General features: G+C 37.8%; 1 protein-coding gene across 1 annotated transcript; it reads left to right on the plus strand.

Annotated features, from left to right (window-relative positions):
• LOC139712570 (exocyst complex component 2-like) lies at nucleotides 1–27692 on the plus strand. The gene is made up of 28 exons (XM_071624379.1): nucleotides 1–74; nucleotides 904–1130; nucleotides 1697–1867; nucleotides 2519–2654; nucleotides 3620–3660; nucleotides 4109–4178; nucleotides 4733–4860; nucleotides 5474–5656; nucleotides 6291–6436; nucleotides 7186–7267; nucleotides 7821–7923; nucleotides 8552–8664; nucleotides 9496–9570; nucleotides 10134–10175; nucleotides 10628–10755; nucleotides 11305–11355; nucleotides 11808–11980; nucleotides 15460–15581; nucleotides 16401–16471; nucleotides 17088–17171; nucleotides 17880–17939; nucleotides 18456–18526; nucleotides 19184–19253; nucleotides 19638–19754; nucleotides 20301–20442; nucleotides 21236–21479; nucleotides 22010–22069; nucleotides 27617–27692. Exons 2-28 carry the CDS (start codon nucleotides 995–997, stop codon nucleotides 27690–27692), a joined length of 2895 nt encoding a protein of 964 aa, XP_071480480.1. The 5' UTR covers nucleotides 1–74; nucleotides 904–994.

Consider the following 27692-nt stretch of genomic DNA (forward strand, 5'->3'; position numbering starts at 1 on the left):
CCCCGTTTTAAGATGTCAACACTGTACTGACTGTACTGAGCCACTGAATGAGCCCTCCCACTGATGTAAATCAGGTAATATTAAGTTTAACGAGTGTAATTTGTAAGAATAGACGGCATGGCAGTGCAATTTCCCTTCTCTTTACCAAGAGCAGTTTTTGTAGTCTAGAATGATTTTCTCGCATTTTATTGGGCGTTGTGCGACGAAATCAAGTCATGTACCACACAGTGCACTTCCTCCCGCTCCCTCCCTTCACTTGCTTGCCTTGCATACGGTATGTGTGACTGGCCTGGCCAACTCGTTCGCGTAGCGTACACTGTAGCTGTAACTTTTGTTACATGCAATCGTGCACTTTTGTTACATGCAATCGTGCATGCATGGAGCAGAGGATTTGAATGGGTGAGTGAGTGCACCTTTCCAATGGGTTGTGCCCGGCTTGCAGGCTGGTATGTCTGTGCAAAGACTGCTAGTCAATGAACTTTAGTGTTGGGACAATACCGAGAAGATGAGTGATGTTGCTGTCGAGGTAATATCAGTGAATAGCTTCGAGTCCAAGCTCAATGATCACTGGAAGCAGAAACATTAACAAACAAATTTTGTCCAGATTGCATATCCCCAAACTGATACCATGTGGATTCATCACATGGATCTCGGGCTCAGGATTGAATCCTTTGAATGGCCCTCTAACAGTTAACCTGTTACAAGTTTTCAACTTACTGCATACTGGGCGTCATCGTAGGTAATTCAGGTAATTCAGGTAAGTAAGAGTCAGTGGTTGTAATCAAATTCAAAACTTCCTCGCTCAGATGTCATTTAATACTGTAATTAACATGTTAATTGTTATCTATGCCTTGCTCATACGCACATCACCTTTTCCCACCTGCTTGATTCATACATACATAGGGTCAGTGGTGTGTCGTCTAGGTTTCTAGGTCTACTCTGGAGTCGAGATCAATCAGTCACACAGCCCACCGTGTGATCGCAGATCAACAGGATGCAATCGATCAGTATCAGGAGGTCAGCCCGGGAGCCACCCAAGGTGACTGGCCTCTCTCCCAAGGAGGGTCCTCCTGGCACCAAGCTGACCATCAGGGGAGAAAACCTTGGCCTGAATGCAAAGGATCTCTTTAGTGAGTATACATAGATCTTACGTAATATCAATTTAAGGAAGTTTTTATGTGATCCTGTGATGCTGTTCATCCCGAGCAGTGGAAACCCAGTTTGACTTAAAATTGATGATCATGATGATGAGCATCATATGATATCATTCATTGCAATTTTATTTTGAGTGACAGAAATGCAAGCAAGCACCACATCCCCATTTGACCTCCATAGGGCTTCCTGTGTCCAAGGTATCAGTATGAAGATCTGTTCCATGTGCATTGGCTTTTGTGATAGCCATCTCCAATCCTGAAAGAAATATTTAAATCATTCTCCATCCATGTTTCTCCCATTATTAGGAATAAACTGCCATCAAATGTGCAACTGACATTTATTTGTGTGTGTTTAAATACAGCTGTATATAAATTATTTATCATGCCGTGAAAATCAAAGCAAATATCTGACTTGAATAACATTTGTATGATAGCCATTAAGAAAGGAGAAGCAGATAAAATGCTAGAAAGAATGGAAACTTATAATACTTGGGACAGAATAGTATACATTATGCACATTCTAAATTGTATCTCCTAATAAGATGTGACGGTGTGTGGTGTGAATGTCACTCTTCTCGCTGAGTGGATATCTCCCAGCAAGATCATCTGTAGGACGACCAACTGCAAGGGTCCTGGCGATGTCGTCGTGACAACCAAATCGGCCGGAGTGGGCACGTCGACCATTAAGTTCAGAGGGCTACAATTTTTGCCAAGTAAGTTTTCAAAACTTTGTGCAGTCAACTCTGCAACAACCTAATCTATTTGGACTATAGTAAGCTCTGATTTAGGCAGTATCCAAGTTACATTGACTCAGACTTTTCATAATTTAGTGTGAGAATTTATGCTGAGGCAGAATATTCAGCTCTATTAGACACTGTTTTGTTTTGTTTTGTTTTGTTTTGGAGTTGACTGTGATGCATTTAAAAATTAATGAAACATTTCTCTTTGTTTCAAGAGTTGTCATATCTGGAAAGAAATATGAATTCAGTGTAAACAAGTGAATGTAGTGGCAGAATTAAAAATTAGTCCATGTGATTATTTTTTTTTTTTGTCCCTCGGTTACATTGTTATGCCAGGTACATGTCATCTTTGTCAGATCACCTGAATATTAGCTACCATGTCATAATTTCTTCTTTTTATCCTCGCCAGAAAATGCAGTGATGGAGAGCAAATATTGTCATAAAGGGTGTCATAAAATGGCTACATTAAACTCAAATCTGATGTGCTTTATAACTTGAGATTTTATTAATGATTTTAAAGAAGAACACAAAACATATGATTTATTTCACCAAAGTTTGCATTTGGCTATGGAAAAGAAGCAGAACACTAGATGGATTCTTCTCTGGCTGGTTTATCTCCCATAGATGCCCTCCAGGAATCTGCCATCTGGGTAGATGAGTCCTCGCTATTTGAAAGGAGACTGAATAGCATCAGTCGGCCCTCTTCCCCACTTCAGGTCGGCCGAGAGGACCCCCTGGGCCTACCAATGGAACACACCCCGTAAGCATCATACTGTCGTAGCAGCTCATTGTTTCACTGACAATGCTGGGTTTTTTTCAGGGTCCAGCAAAGGAAGAGTCTGTCATAAATATTGAGAGCCTTGTATGGGAATCTTTGAGAGATGAAGCATTCTATTTTCAGTGAATAGTTCATTAAATTAACTTTCTGTCATACATTGCTGACATTCCAAACTGACACATGATTCTTACCTCTTTCACAAAACTGCACTTTTGAATGTGTTCAAATGCAATCAGTTTACCATCTTATGTATGTACTCTTTCATGCAATGAGAAAGCATTCTGTCTTCTGCTATGAATTGAAGCAATTTGTATTCAACAATACACCTTCTAAACACATTATAATAGATTTGCAAGAGTCGCACATGATTTTATATGATTTCGGTCACGTTAATTTCTGACATTGAATCTCCTGTCATTTCTTAGCCTTTTGTCAAGGCCCTCTTGCTGTAATGGGCGAGCGAAGCGAGCCCAGAAGAGCGCAACAGTGCGAGGGCGTTTTGAGATCTGCTTCACACATTATTATTCATGACACGTGAACCCTACTGAAAATTCATATTAACAGGTTCGACCGATGGAATGGCGCGCTCCCCACATCCTCAGCCTTGGTGTTGTCATGCCTGTTCGCATGCATCACTGACCACCCGTGGAGGTCTGTGGCCTGCATTCGCTGTATTCAAATCAGTTTCGAGCAGACAGACACGCTTATTGGTCGACATATGCTCCCGAAATTGGGGAGCAAAAGTCGGTAATTCAAAGGGCTAACAAGGATGCGAAGCAGATCTCAAAAGGCCCTCGTGCAACCCCACTCAGCTGGGCTCTCTTCACCATACAGCGAGAGGGCCTTGACAAGAGGCTAGTCATTTCTGTGCCCCATGAATACAACAACCAAATTTGAAAAGATGACGTAGCATTCACCAATCAATTTAAATGTCATTTTGTCTTCAGGCAAATGTCAGATGACGAAGTTCATCAGATGTTTCCCCAAGGTATGTTTATTTATGTAGACATCTATTTTACAAGTGAAATATAGAAGCTTTTTGTGAGCAGACATATTACTTCAGAACATAGCTCTAAGTTTGATTCTACCTTTTCGCTGTTTAGAACCTTTACCAATGAATTCAAGCTTGATGTAATTCCATGTCTCATTTGCATCATTTATTGGTTTCATCTGTCAAGGTTTGTCTGTGTGATTAAGTGCCAAATAATTGTCAATGTCTTTATTAGGTGTAGTTTGTCTTCAAAGAGAGACCACAACCTGTCAGATACAACATGTAGTTGTGTGACAAAAATTTTCATACAGTAATTTTTATTTATTTTTTTTTTTACCATACTAGTTGAAGAGGGTCATTTCCATAAGGACAGATTGAGTTAAAGCTCTGATAATGAGTGCTCCTTATGATGATTCTCAGTTCCTTTTCTCATTCTGTCAACCAGGAAGCAGCAACTTAGCTCACAGGAACTTTGAGCCAGCCTTATTCCTGATTGAGAGTCACAGTAGCACAAGGTAATAGTAATTCACATTTATAGGGTGCATACTAATTGTCATAAATCCTCTATGTACATGACACAGCATATACAATCATCAATACTTGAACAGGTAACTTATCAGTGCCTTCTTGAAAAAAAAAATCAAAGGATGATATGCTTCTAATTGAAAGGGGTAATGAACTCCAAAGAGTAGGAGCTGATGATGTGAAGGATAGGTTATCATATGTTTGTGTGTTTACAGGATAGACTGATAAAATGTTGAGATGATGATCGAAGAGTTTGTGCTGGAATGTGATGGTAAATAAGTTCTGTAATGTAGGAAGGAGATGATGTGTAGGATTTCACTGTGCATTTTTACTAGGAAGGAATAATAATAAGTAGGTAGGTTTGGTTTTATACAGCCACATAATGTAGGTTTGTTTTTATTCAGGCATATAGTATTTACAAGTAGGTTGTTTACTAGGTGTACAAGCATATCATATGTTCGTTTGTGTATGTATTTATTGTATGTGTATGTAGGAGCTTATGTCTGCATTCATACAGTATGTTAACCATGTTCTCCTTCTACAGTTTTTCGGACCTAAAGAAGGGCCTGGAACATTTAAAGAGACAGTCATCCGGTCTGAAAACTGAAGGACCTCAGACATTCATCAAATCCAACCTTGGTACCTTCATGAACTGTCAGGATATTCTTGCCAGTAAGTTCTTTGTTGTACTTTTTATTTGTCAAGTTAGTTGAAATAAAGTAGTTACAGAGACTTAATTTCAAAGGGACACATATAAAGTAAAAGAAAAAGACCATAAAAAGTAGTTGCTTCTTGCGCCTTGCATGTCACAACCTGTTTCAATTAGTCTGCATGGAAAATTATGATAAATGTTTGTATGTAATAGTTAGTTTTCTTCAAATGGCAGTAGACATAGGAAGAGACACATTGTAATTTGTATTCCTCATGCACCTTCCCTAAATGAAGTGGAGTATAAATCTTCTTTGGTCACAAATGTGTATGTATGTCACATATTAGGAATAATTTCTGAAACTGTTTTCTTGGGGAGAAATGCAAAATCAGTATCAATTTGGCAGCAACATTGAAAACGTTATACAAAGAGAAAGGCTATTTTCTTGTGGCTTGTCGATTCTATTCAACAGACATTGAGTACCTACAGGACACACTAGATCTTCAGTACTACAGTGCAACATCATACAATTTAAAGCAAAATAAGTTAGTGACATTTGTTCCCTTACTGTTTAGTACATACAAGAATGTTTATAGTCTTGTAAATACAAGAATATTTGTCTCATGTTACCCACAGCTATCCACGGAGACTTGTGCAGGCATGAGAATATAGGCGAGAGGATGCCCCTGTCTGCAGGAGAAGAAGTGACGGAGGTCGACGACAAGGAGAACGATGATGAAGAGACAGGGGTGAACGGGGAAGGGGACAAGCCGGAAGAACCCATCGCCACCCTTCAAAAGATCGAGGACTTTCTCGTCAGTAAGTAAACATCGGTATACTGCATACGCCATATATTTCGCAAGTCTAAATTTTCGCGAATCGGGAATTCCAGACAATTTCGCGAGTGGTTATTAAAATTCGCGATCGTGGAGTCCTGCACTGAACGGAGAAATGTACACGCGTATGTCACATCCACATCGGGATCAGTCAATATTTTCGCGTGTTTTTAATTTCGCGAATAGCGCCCAACTCGCGAAATTCGCGAAAATGAAAACCTCGCGAACTATTCGGCGTATACAGTATTATCAAGTTCAATGGTCAGTGCAGGCTTGTTGGACAGGTGTCATTAATGTATACATGTACTGTATATGGCTTATATTTCGCTGGGTTTTTATTTTCGCAAAATTTTGTGAGTCGGGTGCCATCCAGGAATTGAACAGCACATGAAAGTGTAAACTCTGATGCCAACATACAACATTTTAAATGTAACATACAACTGTGCACACACATATTTCTTCATTCTTCGTTAACATGTATAGAAATGGTATGTTACAGAGAAATAGTCATAGTCATAGTCAACTTTTCGGGTAAATCATTGGTTCTGTTTTCTTGCCTGTCTCTTCATCCATTTCTCTCTTCTTTTTTCCTCTTTCTCTCACCCACTCAACAACAGAGGGCAATGAGAATGCCAAAAAGATTTTCCAGAGTGTGCTTCACCGCAAGGATCGAGCAGACTCGACAAGGAACGCCCTCAATGTCCTGAACCGCTTCAAGTTCCTCTTCCATCTCCCCATCACCATTGAGAGGAATATCAAGAAGGTACGTCTGTCTGTTGGTCTGTCCATCTGTCTGTCTGTACCTGTTTTTCTAGAAAAAGTGTTTGTATTGATGGTTATACTGGGTTGTGAGTTGCATACATACAGACTTATGGTGTACATGTATTTCTCACTTTGAATATGAAATACATCCATGTGTATTCTATCATTTTTGCACATGAAATGATCTCCACTATGAAAGCATATTGTTATGTAGGTTCTTATAATTTTTTTTTTTTTGCACAATGTTCAGATCAGTCAATGCCAGTATTATTCTCAGTCTATTTCTTGTTCTCAGTTATTCACTCTTTATCTTTCTCCAATAAAATAATCTCTTTTTATCCCTCTGTCTTTCTCTTTGGTATGTTTAAAAGCAGTTTTTGACATTTAATTTTCATTGGTAAATAGTCTGTCCACAACATTTCACTTTGCAAGTCATTCTGTCTGTTGTAGATTCATAAATCTCACAAGATGTGATCTTAAACACTCATAATATTGTTAGATTCCAAGCCATTATACCATTACATGAAATCGCAACTATGGAACAAGGGTACACGCATTTGTGCAACAACAGACGTGAAAGAGCGACTGGAAGGTCACTAAGTGAAGCAAATTAATATCGGATGAAATGTTGCTTTATAACATGCCAGTGGAGTCTTGAGGAAGTGACGAACAGCATGCCCTTTCTCGTAAGCACCTGATCAGAGTCAGCATTGACTATCACACTGTCATGTGTGGCTTCCTTTCATGCAGGGTGACTATGAAGTGGTGATCAATGACTACGAGAGAGCTCGTCAACTGTTCTCAAGCACAGAGGTGACAGCTTTCAAGAAAGGTTGGTCTGTACACTGCTATATGCTATGTACTGAAAATTTCAAAGAGCAAGATGTCTATTTTTCTTTCACCCATATGAGATGGTATTACGCTTTTCAATAGCCAATAGTTGGTTCTCAGCCTCTAGATAATTTGTATGTGGAATTTAACCTGTTGAGGACAGGCTGATTGTGCTGTAGAGAACGCATTTTCCCACAGACACTTGTATGAGTATACTTAGGACTCATCCTCAATGGGTTAATGTGCAGTTCCTAAAATTCAAGGAACACATTGCCTTCAGAAACTGGTTGTGCCTGTTAATAACATAGTGGAATTGTAACATTTTAATGTCAAAGGTTAATGTTGTAATCATATTCCTCCTTGACCAAAGTGGTCCTGACAATTCAAGGAGAATTTAATGCTGTGATAGCAAAAGTTGATATGGGAAGATGACTGGCCAAGTGACAAAATTTTGTCAGCAGGACCTGCAAAATCCTGCTTCATAAAATTGGACTATTTTTATATAGCACAACAGTTTGATTTATTAAGATATTATTTGCTATTCATGTCAACAGTTTATGATGAGGTTGAGAACAGGATAAGAGACTTGCAAGTGCAGTTGCATGAGAAACTGATGGAACTCCCTACACCCCTGGAGGACCAAAAGAGATACATCAGGTACGTCCCCTTCCTCTAGCCTTCTGTATCTGATTAGGGTCAAGGTGTGTTTGACAGAGTGCATTTCCATGTTTTCAAGAATCAGCAATTTTTAGTCCTAACCACATATTCACATTAGCGGAGGTGATAATGTCATCAGCATACAAGTCTCCTGTTGGACTGTCCTCAAATAAATACTAAATTCTGGTCGTTGACATGAAATCAATAAGAATATCTATCACTTGCATCAAGTTCTAGTAGCTTCACAATCACTAGCAATAGCAAGCTTTAGATCTATGATGCAAACACTAGGACGAAATTGATTAGGCAAAAATGGGTGTTCTGCACATGTGGAGACAGTGGTTTCCATTGTCCAAACCGGGAAGCTGTCTCATCAAAGCATTCGCATCGCAGATCTCAAGCTCGCTAATGATGACCCTTAAAGCAAAAAAAAAAATATATATATATATATATATATATATATTTTAGTACAATTGTAGTGTACAAACCAGTGGAAAACTTGTGTAGTGGTGACATAATCACCTTTTCCAATTTTTGTGCATACGTTAGAAACAATTTGAATTAAATGTTAGAAACTTTGAAATTAAAACTTGAAATTGATCGCATCATTGCATGGTGTTTCTTCCAGATACCTTGTGGAGCTGGGTGCTCCTGGGGACCCAGCCTGGGAATGCATCGTCAATGAGCAGAAGTGGATTCTCAAGCTGCTGAGTGACTGCAAGGATGAGCACATTCTCATAGGTATACCATTTTCATTTTATTTTATTTCATGTCATTTTATTCATATATTTCATTTCACTACAATAATTTCATTTTGTGTCAGTCCATTCCATACTATTCCATTTGATTTTATTTCATTTCATAGCATTTTATTTTATGTTCATATCATTCTATTTCATTTCTTTCAATTCTGTACCATTTCATTCGAATCCATGCAGTTTCATCTGTTTCGTTTTGTTTCATTCCATTCTTTCTATACGATCACATGTCATTTCCCTTCTTTTCATTTCACTATGACTTTGAAAGGCTACAATATGAGCTGGTGTTTCGTACAATTGGATGTGTTGTGGTACTTTTAACAAGCTTTTTTTTTTTAAAGCAAACTTTATAAAACTTTCCCAGTGCCTATGAATTTCTTGTTCTGCATGTTGAGGACTGTTTAGCCTCTATACACACATGTCTTTAAATTGCTCTGTTTCAAGTACTTTTCATATATGGGTTATTTTTGCATGCACAACAGAGTAAAAGTGATCCATTCTCACTTTGAAAGTCTTCCACAATTGCTATACCTAATCTTTTAAGTGGTGATGCAGTCTTTGTTGCAGGCTTCCAGTCCCTATCTGGCCGTACAACAAGAACTTTTCTTTTTATGTCACTTCGACTTTCTAATTGAAAGCTGTATCAATGATTGTGATATTTTGACTGCAATGGATATGATTTCTTTGGGCTATTTTGTTGCAAATGAGGTCAATATTACCAAGGAGACGTATGTATAGCCAAGGAGACCTTTTTTTGAGATGATGTTAATTTTGTTTGTTTGTTTGTTGTTTTGTCTTTACTGTCTGTCTGTAGACCAAAAAGGAGGTGAAACTCTAGAGCCCCCATCCCATGCTGCAAAGGTCAGAGGTCATCGTCGGAACTTCTCAGGTACTGTTATAAGCTCATCTATATTCCTGACATTGACTTTTCATTATAATGATTGTAATATCCCTCCCCCCCCCCCAAAAAAAAAAAAAAAAAAAAAAAAAAAAATTAGATAAATAAATTTTAAAAAAATCTAAGCAGTGCAACATATCAGAACTTGAGACAGTATTGGGTGCATCATATTATGTGTCTTTTACATATCACCATGCTATCTGTGCCAAAATTCAGGGCTTAACACTGACTTTTTCCTCTGGTGGCCTGCTTGCGTCACTGAAATCTTTAAGTCTGACATTTTGGTGGCTAGAAAAAGGAATGTAGTGGCTTTAAATGAGGGCAAACATAACAATCCATTTTGAATTTTAGTTGCCGATTGAGCCATCATTTTCAAAATTTGGTGGCTCAACATCAGTTTTAAGTGGCCCTGGGCCACCGCTAATGTCCAGTTTTGCATAATTTTTATTATTGCTCTCTTTTTCTTCTTTTGCAGGAAGAGAATTCCTATGTATCCTGTCAGTATTAATCTAAAGGTTTTGATATTCTTTTCTCGATATTATTACCATTCACAGGCTCAGGTATCCAGATCAAATTCACAGCACCTGATTCCACAAGTGAGTTTATCGTAAAATTCATAATTGAAGTAGTATTAGCCTTGCATTATTCAAGTATTGAGCCATTGGTGCATCAGGGCTATTGTTGTTATGTAGTAATATGCAGCTGTAAAAGTTTATTTTATTTTGTATATTTGTGACTGCATGAAAAAGTTTCCACAACTTTAATTTTCATGAGAAAGTTAGAATATCATCGAATGCACAAACAGCATACCATAATTTGAAGTTGACCCTAACTTTTAAGACTGACGTAAATTCTTTCTGAAACACCTCTCTGGGTAAACAGGGATTCAGATAGTTCATTCAACTTCATTCTCCATCTTGATCAGTGTTTCTGTATATGTTTATGTGATGTAACTTGAATAAACTGTATTGTAAATAGTTCATTGACCCCCCCCCCCCTTTTTTTTTTTCTCTATCTCTCTGTCCGTGTCTCTATCCTCTGGTAACAGTGGAGGCTAGATTCTCCGCCCCTCAGCAGGTCATGTTCCTGGAAGAGCTGGCTGACAACCTTCTCATGACATTCCCCGAACTCTGGCGACTTGGGCAGTCCTACTTCAATGCATCAGTGGTGTCTGAGGTGATCATCCTTATCTTTGATTATTGCAGGAATTTATTTTTGCCAAGAAATAGAAGTTTATTTCTGTCTTCTTCTTTTTTTTTCATTTACAGGTTAAAATTTAGTGAATGCAAAAGTTTCAGTTGCGATGCAGTAGAAGCATTATGATTCCTTGAGCTTGAAAGTGTTGTTTTAGCATTTATAGTACAGATCTTATCATTCTTTTGTACAGCATAACACAACAAATAAAATGTTAGTATGGCTATGCATAGTTTTAGCATGTTGTAGTTCTATAATTATTTGTTAAGACTTTCATAAAACCAGATTTGATGTTATACACCAAGTTAGCTTGAATTTGTCAGCATTTCCATCATATCTTCACATGATATTCGAGAAGGGACTAGTATGAGGCACAAAGAAATTAAAGTATATTTTCTCTTTGTTGCAAGTCATTGCCCTAAAATATATATATTTAGTGAGAGCTAGTTTGATGAAACTTTACAGTCTGTGAAGCGATGATTTGTAATTGATACATGATTTTCCTTTGTTTCTTTATTATTCATTCAACAGGCTGGCGGAAAGGGCATGACTGTGGATACATCCAAAGAAACTATCTTTAAGGTAGGTTAAGTTTTTTCGCACTTTGCCGTGCTTGGAAAGTAATCATGAAATAATCTGCGTCAGTTTGGAAACTATTGGAATGTGTATTACAAAGATTGGACTGCTTTCAGGGCTCCTGTTGATTTTATTGGCCTCAGGGTCATGGCATGGAGTTGGGATCCTGAGGGACAATAATATCAAGTGTCTTGAATAAAAGCAATCAGTATCTGTTTTATATACCATACAAAATTGTGAATAAATTTTACATAGAATTTTTCAATTCTGAAATATTCAACCCCCTATCTCATGAATTTGTGAAGTGTTTACATGTATGAATATGATAGCACAGATCATTCTGGTATTCTTTTTCTGCCTGTTTTTTAGCATTATTCAGTGCTTCTATTTAATTGTGTTTATTTTGTTGTTGTTTAGTGTGATTTTTTGTTTATTCATGTATTTGTTTGTTTCTCTAGACTATGATGACAAAGATCACCAGCTACTTTGCAGACCTGGTGAGGGCAGCATTCCTGCCCGATTCTCTGGAGAAGAAGGATGAGAAAGAGAGAGCCAGTCTGGGAGTTTGGATAGACAGCAAGCACGACATGGGGGCAGGGGCGTGGCTGCCACAGTGTGTCCGCAATATCAGGTGACAATCTCATTTTTTTTTCTCGGTGATGGTCTATTCTTGTTCATATCTATTAATTAGTCATCATTGTACATCAAGCGTTGTTTAAAGGCATGTGTGAACTCTGTGCAGACTGCACACTGACGTAACAAACTTTCGTTAAACTGGCCCCTTTGGATTAATACATGCTATCAGACTTTTTGACACCATTCTTCTAAGGAACATAAACAGGAAAGCTTGGTATGTGAAGGCAATGCACACATCTTAAATGGAGTGCACCTGCGCAACGACTTCACAGCCTCAGTAGACTATTTCAAATGTTTGTGTAATATATCTATAAACTTCATTGGTAAGTTTTACTACGCACTTTGATAGACAGGAAGAATCAAAGGACAGAACCTTTGGAAGATACGAGTGTTGTGATTTTTTTTTTTTCTGATTTGTTGTTTTAATTTTTCCCATTTTTTTTCGACAGACCCGTTTCTTTTTTGGTACAGATAACTTTACAGACAGAATCTCAAGAAAATATGGGCGTTGGGATTTTTTCTCTCATCTCTTTACTGATTTCTGACCCTAACTCCCCCCCCCCCCCCCCCCACCATCCTGCAGCCCCTGTTTTCATAGTGTGAATATACTCTGATGCCCCTCTTTTTTGCATGCTAATTACATATATTGTATGTTTCATAATTATGCTGGTAGAGGCTGCTGAAGAGTATGTAAGGACCATGCTATAATTCATTAAGGAACATCCTATGATTTCCCATGTTTTATTGTACAGTAGCTTTTCAGAGTAGCTTTAGAACTTCATCTTCAAAATATCAGAGTGTGGTCGGTCTTGATTCTGAAAGTTGCTTGACCTTTCCAAGTTAAGAATCAATGATGAACACTCAAAACTGGCATTTTATTATGTTGTTGCCTGGCAAATGATAAACAAAAGAAGCTAAAAATATATCTTGTAGCTTGATAATAAGCAGAGTGGTATTGATTTCTTATTTGTTTGACATTCACCTGATTGCTTTGTTGATGGGCAGGTGCTAGCATCAAAATAATCTACTGCACCTGTTGTTTTTGAAAGTCTAGTTACACTGGTATTGTTAAAAGCTGCAGAAGTGTGTATGGACCATGTTAAATGCTATAGAGAAAAAGTAACTTATCCTATAACAGAAACTTCAGTGAACTCTGTAGATTCAGAAAAGTTTCATGACCTTTGCAAATATAGAATCAGGCAATTCTCTTGCAAACTCTCAAGATCACCAGTGAAAGAGGTATTACATTTCTTTTCATGGCAGTTGCATTGTGAATTTTAAAAAAAAATCAATACTGCTACAGCTGTACTTGACAAAAGGCAAGATGAAATCTGACATTCACATCTTGTTTGTTTGGCATTCTGTTGGCTTTTGTTTTGATTGACAGGTGTTGTTGAATTTAGTTGTTGAAAAGAAGGGTATGTGCAGAAAATGTTAAAAACTATAGAAACATGTCATGTGACATAAAATCCAGTGGCATTTCACTAGAAGGTCATCAGACTTCAAATGTTTGATTGGGTAATTTCAAGTTGCTAGTGCTAGTGCTATCTCAGCAATAGCACTGGTAATAAGACCGAACATAAACTCAGTCGGTGTTGGGAGGTTGACCTCAGAATTATGACGTATTTCCGGTTGCTGGTGTCGGGCCTGGTGTTGAATGTCATCTGCTGAACCGAGCTCAGCCGTTTGTGTTGGCGATTTATGTGCCTTTTCCCCATTGGCCGACACAACCCCTAGAGATTATCATCTTTGTCATTTCAAGTTCAGTGCTGGTGTTAGTATTGCTGTGCGAGACCCACATTCATGTCCATGACGTTGTTGGTGCAAAGTCTGTTAATGCAGTGGTCGCCCAGGTAATGTTCATGAACACTCTAGACATGGCGACATAAATCTTAGCCTGGGAGCAAAATTATGATCATTGTATTTTGGAGAAGGGATGAAATATGTGGCATTTTGATCATTTTTTCTCATTATGTGTCTAAAGCTAAGCAGTCATGACTATATTTTATAGTATAGAGGTGTCTGACTCAAACCAAGTGCCATCACTTTTTTCATCTCCGCGATGCTCGCGAACTTCATGGTGGTTTGGTGCCAACACGTAGTGTTGGGGATCGATAATTCTGATCGGTATCGTTGCATTAATCTGAATGTCAGTGTTGGAGCTCGATTAAAAAAAGCAGTTGTTTGGTAGTGATAGCACTAGCACTAGCACCAGCACCAAACTTGATGACACCTATTGTGGACCCCTTAGATTCAGAAAAGTTGCATGACCTTTACAAGTGTGGAATCAGTAAATTTTCTTATAAACTATCAAGACTAGCAGTTGACCAGGATGGAAAAAAAAATAGTATTGTATCAATTGACAATAGGTAGTGTGTAATTTACAATCAGTATTTTGTTTGTTTGGCATTCCACTGGCCTGTTTGTTGATTGGCAGCTGTGTTAAAGTATGAATTTATTCTCATGCACCTGTTGTTAAAATGCTAGTGGTGTTTTGCTGTTCAAAGCTACTGAAGAATATGCGAGTATGTGCCAACCATGTGAAAAGCTACAGAGTTTAAAGTCTAATCACTGTTAGATTTTGTAGTAGCTTGTCACAGAGAGGTTGATTGACTTCATTTATGTATTGACAGCATAACTGGATTTACAAGTGTGATATGACCCATGGATATGTAACCCAGTTTCTTCAAGTTTAGCACTATTATTAGATCCAAGGTGTAGGTAGAAGGCCAATATTTTTTTCGTAGTGTATAGATGTGGCTGATATATTACTGTAAAGGTAGTGCTTTTGTTTGACAGTATTTGTGATTGATGTATTACATGCCCCAAATCCTTTTAATTAAAAATGAAACTCAGCTACAAGTCATTGATGCAAGAATGTAGTTGCTGAAGCCAGCCTTTTGACTCTTATTTCAAATGAAAGTGTCTGGTGGTTGTGACAAATGGCTTTAGTTGTGATTTACCTATTGCTATGGAGTACCAAAATATGATGTCATAGCCAGTCATTGCCATGGAAACTGGTTCTAAACAACCTCACCTAGTCCAGATACTTAATACACCATATATTTAGCGAGTCTAAATTGTCGCAAATCGGGACTTCCAGACAATTTTGCGAGAGGTTAAATTTGCAATTGTGGAGTACAATACTCTCTGAACAGAGAAATGTATGTGTGCATGTCACATTCAAGTCAGGATCATATCTTCGCATATTTTTAAATTCGTGAAGAGCAACCGATTTGCGAAATTTGCGAAAATATAAACATAAAGAAATATTCAGCATATCAATATCTGTGAACACTATTGTTGCTAACCATGCTAACATGTGGCTCCAACCCAAACTACCTAACAAAAGACTGTGACATCATCACCTCAGTACTCTATACAGCCTGATCTAATTCTTGCAGTTTACCATGTTACAGAATTATTCATTTATCTATCTCAGTTGCTGTCTGTTTATCTGTTTGTGTGTTCCAGGTCTGTACTGAGCTCTCTGATGAATCTAGAAGTACCATCATCCTCCCTTGAAGTTCTCCAGTCTCTCCTAGCAGACCTCCGTGTCCACTGCATGATCACCCTCTTCAAGGAAGCCACTGAAGGTGAAAAATGAAGCAGCTATATATACAGTATCTCATGCAAATTCTCCTGAAATGAAATTACTTTTTTTGTGTGAGATCCCTACACAGTCTTGGTATCTGCTGGGGAAAAAAATAATAGCGGAGAAAGACCAGCCTGTCGAGCAAAATATATTGCATGCGGTCTTTAAAGAAATGTGAATGGTAAGAAAAAAAAATGTAGTTTGGAGACTGTGAGGACTGTCATTTTGTTCTCGGGTCAGATGTTTTCATATCAGAAAATGGTCATAACATTTTCCTCACAGTCTTTGCTGTGAATAATTACACCAGCTGTGAGAAAGAGGGTCTCATGGAAAAACACCCCCCCCCCCCAAAAAAAAAGGCATTCCTAGTATGACTTCCCCTTCATCGTAAAAGAAACTGGAGCTGTTTAGTGAAGATTGCCACAACTTTGCAAGATGCTTGTAGACAATCTTACCCCCATGAATTATAGCCGTAAGTTACCTGAGATGCTCCTAGAACCACACAGAATACTATAGAGTAATTATTCCTGTTTGCGACAGGGTACCTCTTTGCGGCAGGGAGAGTTCCATGCATCATTGAAACAGCTAAAGAGGTTTAGTGTGCTTAGTCCCACTTTAGAACAGAAGCAGGTCCGGAGTTATTTGCAAGTTTTATGGGAACTGTGGGTACTTTGCACCTGATTGGGCCTCTTGATCAATGATTGAAACAGCCCCTGCCGCAAACAGGGATGATTACCGTGGTACTCTAGTCAAATTTATCACACAACGTTGAGGCATTTGTGAATTAGGCATTATTGTGTGTGCTCTCTCCCTTTCTCAGACATCAAGGCGCTCCATGGGCGTGAGACATGGGTTCTACAAATGGACGAGCATGGTGGAATCACAACACTAGTAAGTCCAGTTAATGCCTCCAAACCTTGGAATAAGAGTGGTTATCACGAGTCCACTGGAGATAGGTGGTTTTGTATTTTCAGAGTTCTTTTGTCACCGGCATTATCGTTTGCCAATTGGTGATGTACGCAAATTGAGTATCGCGTCCATTCTGCTGCCAGCATGCATTCTGTAAGTGAAAGTCTTTCTTCCTTCATAATAATACTTCTTGGGAAGGCAACTTTTTCTTTTGCAATGAAATAAAACCCACAGCACATACAAGTAACACACACAAAGACAAGACACAAGAACATTTTTGAAGAGAGATTAGGCTCTACACTAAGGATTTTGCAGTTAAAGTTATAGTTGGATTGACTTTAAAAACTTGACATTCCATCATTTATTCTTGATGGACTTGTGAATCAATAATCATACCATCTCTGTGTTGGTTTGTAACCTACATTGGTGAATGATGTCACAGTGCTTAAGATGTCTGATGAGCATAAATCTGAGAGGAGCTGTGAAGATGTGTGACAATGTATACCTGATGCAATTAGGAAGAAAAGTGGTTGCACAAAAGTGCTATTGTTGATATCATAATGAATGCAGTGTGTTTGTCTTCCTTCTCTATTTTTAGCCAACTCTGTTTGAAAGCCTCGTCATAGACACTCTACAGCATCTCAAAGAGGTGATAAGCTGCAACAGTCAGGGTGAGAAAAAGGTGAGCTTCTTATGATAATGTCTGCGAAATGTTAAAAGTAAACAAATGCTGTAGTCATGTGCCTCGTTTGTGGAATATTTTGATACAGAGTCAAGTTACCCTGAAGAAACATTTTCAAAAATGCATTCTTTTTAAAACAAAGTGACTGTTCGAACAGCAAATAATCAATGGAATCAAAAGAGTAGCACATGAAGAAAATGAAGTATGAAGTATGGAGAGTCAGACAGTGTAGCAATTATTGGGTGACTCTAAGGCAAGTACATATTACACAGTCATGATATTCTACAGTTTGAGTGAAGTCTGCATTTTTGCATGCATGCAGATGTATACAATGTTACTGGATTCTCTTTCGTTGTCAACTAGATAGTCTGGTTATTTCTGTCATGTGTGAAATTCTTTGCTGAAATACCAGCAGTTTGATCTCGTAAAGGCAAAACAATTTCCTGTGAGTATTTTACATTAATAATCTATATTTGGCATTTGGAAAGGAAAACAGCCATAGTCTGTGGAAAGAAAATATGTCTTTCTGGAAATGCTGCCTTTTGGCATTATCTATTATCGTATCAGAGAACATGACCCATGTAAGCAAATAGCTGACTGTTTCCTGTTCTGACATGTTTTCACTTTACTTCTTCCTTTCACAATGTAATTAAGAAATATGAAAACATTGGTCACCATTTTTGGTTGTCCTTTTTTTGGTGTGTTTAGATATTTGACAACAGGCATGTAGAGAGACAGACAGTGGATCTTGCTTCAGAGATGTTGATGGTAAGATGGCAACGATATACCCGGTTGATATTCTTTTATATAATTTTTGTGTTCAAGTCCACTCAGTTTTAATTCGATCTTCCATGAGAATGCGATTGCCCGTAGTCACAACAAGAACCTGTGATGATATATTCATGTAATATACTTATGCAAGATACATGATTTACTGAATTGATACACTGAATTACTAAATCTAACACAGACTTTGAATCAGTTCAAGTCATGTTAAGACATATCAGATATGAGTTATAACTAGTCACATATTTGATATTTTTAAGGCTTGCATGTATCAGTTCACACTAGATATGCAACTGATTTTGCCTTACTTCAACCAAAACATAATAGTTGGACTTTGATTTCATTTAAGTAGAAGCAAACAAAGAAATATTTGGATACTCTTCTGCAGGAAATCAGGAAACGTGTCTCTGTTCCAGTGTTCTGTCCTCTGATTTTGCTTGGAGACCTTACTAGAAACACTATTACTCTTGGCTGCATCACATTGTATTCATTCTGCAGGGATTTGCTTCATGCTTAGAGCAGCTGGCATACCTTGATGATGATCATATGGACACACAAAAGCTATTAAGGTGTGTATTCTGTGCCAATACAATAGTTTTTGAAGATGTATATCATCTAAACTTCAGTAAAAATGAAAATGAATAAGACATTTTCCTGAGAAATCAAGTATGGCAATCAACTTTTAATTTATTGCACAAAAATGTATGCATGGTAATTAAAAAAGTGAATGTTAGATGAATAAGCCCAAATATACCAAATTCTGAGTATAGCGGCTTTCAGGCATTTGCAACATCACCAAATGATAATATTTCAGTCATAGTGTAATATTATTCACATCCATTATTCTGATAGCATGGCATTTACATTTATAATCATAAAGCTGTTAACGGACTTGCAATGTGGTAAAGATCATCAGGTACAATAAATTTTGGTTATCATAAGTTTGTTTACTCTTTGCTCTGTGATGTATATAGCCTTACCATGATTAGTGTGCTATGTTCGTATCTTTTTTTTCATCAGTATCCCTCTCTCTCTCTGTCTGTCTATCTTTCTATTCATCAATCGATTTGTATTTATGCATGAATATATGGATGGAAGAAAAATAATGCAAGTCGATTTACAATGTACACACTGGTCTGTACCCCATGTAAGATGGATTCAAAGTGTGCATAAATCACAGAAGATGACGATGTATCCATATATGTATTATGTGTTTGTCCCCCCAGGTTATCAGAGGCAGCCATAAGAACACCTGAATCTCTGTTCCAGTCTCCTGAAGACAGCATTCCTTCTATGGTATGATTGTTATATTTATTATTACTAGGCATTTAGATAAACTATACATAGTTCAACTACATCAATATGCTTACAAAAGACAATGGTATGATCGTTCTTCATAACTGGGGGACAAGTGTTTATGATAATTCACAGGAACTTAGCCGATCTCTTTTTTTCTTTTCTTGCTTGTTTGTTTGTTGTTGTTGTGGTTGTTGGTTGTTTGTTTGTTTGTTTGCAAGTAGCCCTACAAATTCATGAGCTATGTATCATTCTGTACACAAGCTACCATCTTGCTTTCCCAAGTTTAGAATCGAAAGGGCTAAAACACTTAATTGATTGATGGAACTAAACATGCTCTTGATTCTCAAGTGGCAATGTTGCGCCTTTGTTTGTCATCTACAGGAGCAGTGTCTCGTGATAGTGTTGAGCAACTGTAGCCATGTCTCACAACATGTCATCCCAAATTTGATGGAGCAATTCAAGAGGCTTGGCTATCCCAGCACCCACGAGATCGATAACGTAAGTCTGTCTCTGCAAGCTCAAGTGTCATCTTACGACAGAAGTCAGGCTTCTACCAGCCTTTAGCAATTTGTGGGCAAGCTGTTGTCCACCCCTGTGGATTTTTTTTTCAAGCCAAGTGGTGACAGGTGTCATTTTGTGGAATAAACTCACTATCAAAAGTAGGGCTCAAGATGCAGTATGCATTTGTGACTCCCATTTGTCAAATTTACATTGATTTGTATGCCATTTAATTTTGGTTGTGGGGACTTTGATAATTTCAGTGAGTTTATTTTTTCCCTTGCCTTGTTGCGGAACAGAGCTGGTGAATCTAATTTTGGTTTCTGTGAAAAGTGTCTGGCTGAAGTCTTTAAAAAAATGTTGTTCATCTAATCTACTGCTGCATGTATTTGCCTGATGTGAGCCCATCATTTAATAGTTGTAATGTATCCATGCAGTTTTTATGCAATGGAAATGATAGATCCTCAGTTTAAAAAAGGCTTTGATCATATTGTCAAGTGAGATAGAATTTCTAACTTGTCTGTTTTTCTCTCTGTCTGAGTGCAGCAGTCTCAAGAGGCATATGCCGAGTTGGATGAGAAGATCTTTGAGGCGTACTGTGAGCAGAAAATTGACCCTTTAGTGGGAGCGCTGGAAGTAGGGGTGTATGCAGGCAACTATGACTGGGCTAACTGTCCACAGCCTGTAGGTGAGTGTTGCCTTGTGACACTTGCAGACATTTTCTACTTTTATTATGCAAGAAACTATGACTGGGCTAACTGTCCACAGCCTGTAGGTGAGTGTTGCCTTGTGACACTTGCAGACATTTTCTACTTTTATTATGCAAGATTAGATGTCGGACGTGGAGTTATCTGTGAATTTGTAAGATTCTGCCACAATCAACCAATTTGCTTGGCTTTATGTTTCAACTGATGTCTTTCAAGCTGTTCTGCAGTGAACAGTGTGACAGTGATGTTGAGTTATTGAGGATGAATTGAAAGCATGTTGTCTTTTTTACTGTTTAGTTTTTAAAATGGCTTGCTTGTGTAATAATAAGGCCTACTATTGACTTTAATGAAAGATCCCATGCCTCCCTTTTTCTTTTTCTAGATGGAACCAAAACGTTTTATAACCGTTTCATATCAAAACACTTATGAGGGATGCCTTTCTTTTGAGACAGGTATATCTGTGTTGATATGTTTTCAGCCTTCCTGTTAACAAATCATCACATCTGTCACAATATCTCACATTTATATACTGTAAAACAATAAATTTTTGCATGCATGAAGCTTTTGCAAATTTTGTGAGGAGTCAAGATTCGGGAAGATAAAGTTCACATGAAAGTTTTTGTCCATACACAATGCATTGAAAGCCAATTTGCGAAAGTCTCGTGCCACGAAAAAGGCTGCTGGCTCCGATTCACGGAAGTTTCATGCCGCAAATATTTCTGGTTGTAGAGTTACATACTATCACACATGACACTCTTTTCCCCCTTCCTCAAGGTGTACGGGCCTTTGTGAAAGACGCCCTCATGAATGCAGTGGCCATCCACGCTGAGATCAACGCCATTGCGCCAGCGTTCATGCTGCGCGTCATGGGAAGAGTGTTGGAGGCGGTAGCGGATGAGATGTCACGCATCATGAGCTGCGTGATGGGTTCATTCAGCAGCAATGGGGCGGTCCAGGCAAGACTGGATATTGGCATGTTGGAGGAGGCAATGTCTCCATACAGGAATGCGGGAACCAGGTGAGGACAATCGTAAACTTGAGTTTATAATGGTGGACAGGAAGTCACCAGTCAAAGCTAAACTTGAGTGTCATGGGGATGGTGACTTTGGAAGGAATGGATTCTTTGTCAGAATTTTGTAAAAGATTTGTGTAAATTGATAACAGATGTACTCTTGGTGAGGATTTTTGATTATGCTAATGCACCTAGAGTCATCAGAAACATTGAGAAAAAAATGTGTATGAATGCTCGAATTCATGCAGCTTAGCGCTTAGTTTGAAATGAATTTATCGATTGTTGCACGTATTTAGCATTTGCCTTGTCAATATTTAATCATTTGTGTTTGTGGTTTTTTGTTGTGTGTGTGTACGTATGTGAATGTGTGTTTGTTTTCTTTATATGATTAATTTGGAGCCTCTAAAAATGCGAATATGAAATATGGCAAAGGAATATATGTATCTACTGTGTGTTATTAATGTAAAGCAACATTTCGCTCAAGGTAGGATTTCTGCCCTATATCATGATATGGTTCGAATGTTTACTCTCTGCAGTGCATCTTTCATGGAGGCATTGTCGACTGTACCACAGCTGCGAACAGAGGCAGACAAAAAGTGAGTCTCTAGAAATCCTTCATTTTTTTTTTTTTCAAATCTGCATGTATAGAAGTTATATCTTGGAAGCACACTCAAACTAGATAACAGGCAATAATATGCCAATGCTGTATAACGATCACAGTAAGCCAGCAAAATATCCAGCAATTTATATCACTGCTCGTCAGCACTTTTTCTACAGTAGCATGTCTCCAAGGTCTTGTTATGATGGTACCTCCTGCCCTTTGTGATTGGTGTTCTGTTGTAATTGGTGTGCTGTTACAGTACTGTATACACCAAATATTTTGCGACATCTTTATTTTCACGAATTTCGCGAGTCATGTGCTATTTGTGAATATAAAGACTCACACAAATATTGACTCTGATACTGATATGAATGTGACGTGCATGTATACATTTCTCCGTTCAGTACTAAACTCCACAATTGTGAATTTGACCACTCGCGAAATCTTTGGGAAGTCCCAATGCGCGAAAATTATATGGCGTATACAGTATATTTTGTGACGTCTTTATTTTCACGAATTTCGTGAGTCAGGTGCTATTTGCAAATATAAAGACTCACACAAATATTGACTCTGATACTGATATGAATGTGACATGCATGTATACATTTCTCCATTCAGTACTAAACTCCACAATTGTGAATTTGACCACTCGCGAAATCTTTGGAAAGTCCCAATGCGTGAAAATTATATGGCGTATACAGTATATTTTCGTTTCCAGATCATTGATGATTTCCTCAGGCAAATCGAGAAGATTCAATGCTATACATATCACGCAAAGATTTTCTATGTGTTTATGCCACCATTCATCAGGTTCCCAACCTTGTGCTTGCAAGTTGTTAATTTGTTTATCTTTTGCATTCCCATTCAGTTAACTTTATTAGCATTTGGTTACCCCCTGCCCACCATGTGATTAACAACCTATTAAATACTTGAAGCAATGCTGTGGTCCATCATGAAGGACAGTATGATATTATGGTAGTTGGTGAAATTATATAATACCTGTTATTTAGAGTCAGCTTAAAAGCAAATGTGCCAGTCAATGACTATAGCATAATAATAGGGTTCTACATCATACAAATACTTGCAGTTGGTCCCTTGGGGTTTCACCAAGACTTTGCTTGTCTGCAGCAGCAAGAAACCAATCAAATTGTTCATGTCTGTGGCAGATGCTCTTCAGATATGAAGAGTTTCATCACAAAATGAGCTAGGTGCCATTTTCAGACTTTTTAAAGTAAGTCCATCATTAGGTAGAGTGCAATAAAACCTTTCCAGTGATACCTCACTTGTAATATAACAAGGAATATTCTTATATACAGTGGAAACTCGATATAACGAGATGGTCGGGACCGAGTAATTTTCCTCGTTATAGCCGATATCTCGTTATATCAGTAGGCATAAAAGAAGGCATAAAGTAAAGACATTAATTTGCACATGTGGGACTACCCATCATATTTCAATCAATACTGATAACTTGATATTGTGGGTGAGGGAATTACTCACCTTTATGGCTAAGAAGATGTTTTTCGCCAAGGAAATCCAATATCAAGAATGTGTTTCTTATTAATTGTAGATGTTTGAATTTGTAAATTTATATAGCTTGCGATTGTATCAAGATCGTCAGTGGATTGGTATGTGGTTATCGTATGGGTGTGTGTTGTGTGGAAAGCTTGAATATGGTCTGCACAATGCTGTGTGTGTTATGTACATTATGACTGCGTGTGTGTGAAGACGGGGAATTCCCTAAGTAGAAGGCCAATCACAGCATCAGATTGCCTCACACCTGCTAAACGTCATGGTGATGTCATGTATACATATGGCCGTCCCACCACATTTTCTGCATGTATCAGTGTGCGTGCACACACACACTTCACACGTTCAACATGCAGTGCTAGCTGGAGTGCACTGAAGAAAATGATTATGTGTGTACAAGACAGTTTTTGGCGCATCAAGCTTTACAATCTCGGAAGATGATAGCACAGGCGAAGTGAAGCTTTACCGAAGGCATTTTGCTTTACCTCGCTATAGCAGGTTTGATTTACTATGTTTTTCTTTGTTTGGAAGTCACAAAATTTATCTCGTTATAGCAGTTATTTCGTTATAGCCGATCTCGCTATAAGAGTAGCATTTTACATAGACTTGTGTGGAAGGAAATTTGGGACCGAGAAAATTTCCTCGTTGTAACCGATATCTCGTTATAGCAGTGTTCGTTATACCGAGTTTCCCCTGTATATGATACAAAATGTCCTATATTTTCTTATTTTGTTTCTTTTTGGAACTTTTGATAATTGCAAATACCTCAACATAACAAGAATGGATATAGCTCGTTTTGCAATAAAACTCTTCATATTGGGCAATTCCATGAGAAATGTTCACTTTAGTGAAAAAATGAAGTTTTGAGTTTCACTTAAGTTCTCAAATATTCTAAAAAAGTAACATATATATTTTCATTTTTCACTAGTCGCACCTTTGTTATTACAAAATTTGGTATTTTTCTCAGTCAATGAAAATACTGTATGATATGTTGCAATGACACAAAAATTTGGCTATTTTTAAAGAGTTCAGTGTTCCAGTCTCTAAAGAAGGCCAGATATGTCCTAGAGGCCTTGATCAGCTTTTAAATTATAGTCCAGTGTATATATCAATGGAAAATCACAACCAACTTCCTTAGCATTCATCAGTTTTTGACCCATTGATCCTCAAAGTTGTGTGATTTCTATAACATTTCAAGTGTCATGTCCATTACGTTTTTTAGTATAAGTTTTCATAGCCAAGAGGAAATTAGTGTGAAGTTGCTGGAAATTCATTTTCTATGTTAGGATTGAATCCCCTTGCATGTGTAGAAACCATTTTTCTATACCACTGCTGGTTTTCCTGTAAATGGCGTAACGGACATGACACTTTGCGTAACGGACATGACACCTCATATAAGACAAGTGGCAGAAATAACACTGTGGCCCAGTGAAACAGGGTGGTGATTAGTTTCAATTGCTTGAGGATAGCAGGACATTTCTATACTTCAGTAAATAATTAAAGTCTCCACATCACTCAATAAAACAAAAACAAGCAGACTTTGCTTTCTGCCACAGGAAGACTGTTGATTTCAGATGATCTTGGTACCCTGTTACACCGGTTTGATCCATTCCCACCTCTTGTAATCCTGACTGATAAACAGCAGCTGTCATTCCAAGGAGTATTTAGACAATGGAGTTTTCACTGTTGGCCTTCCCCTTAATACTTAAAATGAGCACTTTCTACATATAAGAACATTGTAGACCGCATTTAACACGTATCCACCATGGAGTCAACACAACAGCCAGGAACTCCTGCACAAATGGATCCTTGTGCATCCAATGAGCATGATCACTGATGATACAGCAACAAAGTATTCAAATATCACCAGCATCAATGTCTTCTATGATGGTGTTGCCTCATGATTAAAAAAAAAAAGTTTGTCCTGCATCCATACAATCAATGCACCTCTCTCATCTCTATGACTCTATAAATCCACACCTTCAGCGGCACGTTAATGAGATATCACTTGCCAAGAGGGCTGAGAATGGAATTGTTTGCTTTATGAAGCATGTTGAAAGTCATGAAGCTCTGTCGTCAGAGAAAGTCGGTCTGAATGCTGCCTATCCATTTCATCAATACAACTAAACTAGATGTACAACCTCTATGCCCAAGGGATATACTGACCATAAGGACAGCACTCAGCATCGTACAAAAAGCACAATTTTGAGATGCTATGAGAAGATGTTTCTCCACTGAAAGGTACACTGTATAATCATTTACAACCAGTTGGTAGGGAAAGCATCCAGTATTTTAACAAGTCCTTCTCACAAGCTGGTGAGAATAATGTAACCAGTACACCACTCTGGCAAGCCTCAAGAAGTGCCTAAGCAAGCAAAAAGTTGATTATACAATTTGTATGAGTTGAATTTGCCGTAAAGAAAACAAGAAATACTTTTGTTGCCCAGGTGACCACTCTACATGGAAATGGATAATAATATGTTGTGAAAATTCTCAGAAAAAAAAGGGGGCTTGATCATTCACATCTAGCCAAGAAAAGAAAGCATTTGTTGACAATGATAAAGAACTGGTACTAGCAGTGGAAGTTTTTACAATATTCTATCCAAGATTGGATAACAGAGGATAATTCTATTCCAAGGATGACATTAATGCCAAATGAAAGAATTTTGCAGAAATGAAATATACCTTATTTCTTTCAGATGATAACACTAATTTGATAATCGTACCAAACAGTTTTGTGGTCCTCTTTCATTGCATAAAAGTTGATGCAATCCTGAGTGCATTTTAATGATGTTGTATTCAAACTTTTTATTTCATACAGATCTGGTTCATTTTGTTTTCTTTGCCTATCTGCAGACATGGAGACATGGTCTTCTGTGTTGTACATGTACAACAGTGTATGCCATTGTGGTACTCTGGGCATTGTACTCCATGTGCTTTAGAGTAGCTGTTAGATCACTGAAACCTGCAATGAAAGGAGTTTTTGATGTTTTGTTCAAGAACATAATGTATTTAGCAGAGTGCAGTTATTTTAATCTTTTTATATTTAAACAAAGAAGTGAAAATATGGTTCACTTTACAAGGGTGTCATGTCCGTTACGCTAGTGTATAATATTAAGTATAAAATATTAGGCCACTAAGAAAAAAATAACCATAGTATAAGATAGTAATATGTCCTGTTTTGCTATGGTGGGTGGTAGTAACTGGAAATTACTCACTAAGTGTAGCTAGCTGGTGCAGGAGCGAATTTGTTTTATATTTGTTTGTTTTTTTAAATATAAAAAGACTAACCCCCCTAAAATGATATAAATATAACAAATACTACATGATTGCAGTTATGATGTGTGTCCCTATGTTCTAACCTTACTATGCCAACAATTGAATATCTGCTATACCTCGTAATAAACAAATTCTCTTAGCTTACAAAAAGTGGACAAAACTGTCATGTCCGTTACACTCGAAGTGTCATGTCCGTTACGCGATATTTTAAACTATTACAAAAGAATGAACAGTAAAACTACTCTAAATTAGGACTTAATGAGTAAAGCATGACCTAAAGGTTTAATCAAGACCAAAACCAGCTGCATCTTATCCAAAAATTCACAGGAATTTTCATAATGGTAAGTAGATCAAAATACCTTGTCCATTTTGTGTCATGTCCGTTACGCTCGCTAAAAATGCAATTTCTCAACAACCACCTAATAAATTTCCATGAAATTTTCTGTGTATGTTACATATACTTAAATGTGTCTGATAAACTCAATTAGAATCTTTTGGAGACTCCCAATTTCACTGTGTGATGGTTTGAATCCCAAAAAAGTGGTCTGAATGTCATGTCCGTTACGCTGGAATTGACCATATTTCCACACATTGTGTTGACAATGACAACATCTGCTTGACTCGACTCTCGTTCTCAAGATCTTTTGTTGTCTAGTTGTTGCTGTTGTTTTGGTGAAGTAATGCCTCATCTCACTCCCCTCCCCCTTCCCCTCCTGTTTCCATGGTTACCCAGACTCCTTGAGGAGCTCCAGGTTAACTTCCGGCGAGACCTCCACTTCCTTCTCACCTGCTTTACAACAGACCAGTAA

Source organism: Diadema antillarum, unplaced genomic scaffold (genome assembly GCF_040938485.1).
Source record: "Diadema antillarum isolate AM-2024a unplaced genomic scaffold, OU_Dant_1.0 seq00001823_RagTag, whole genome shotgun sequence".
NCBI lineage: Eukaryota > Metazoa > Echinodermata > Echinoidea > Diadematoida > Diadematidae > Diadema > Diadema antillarum.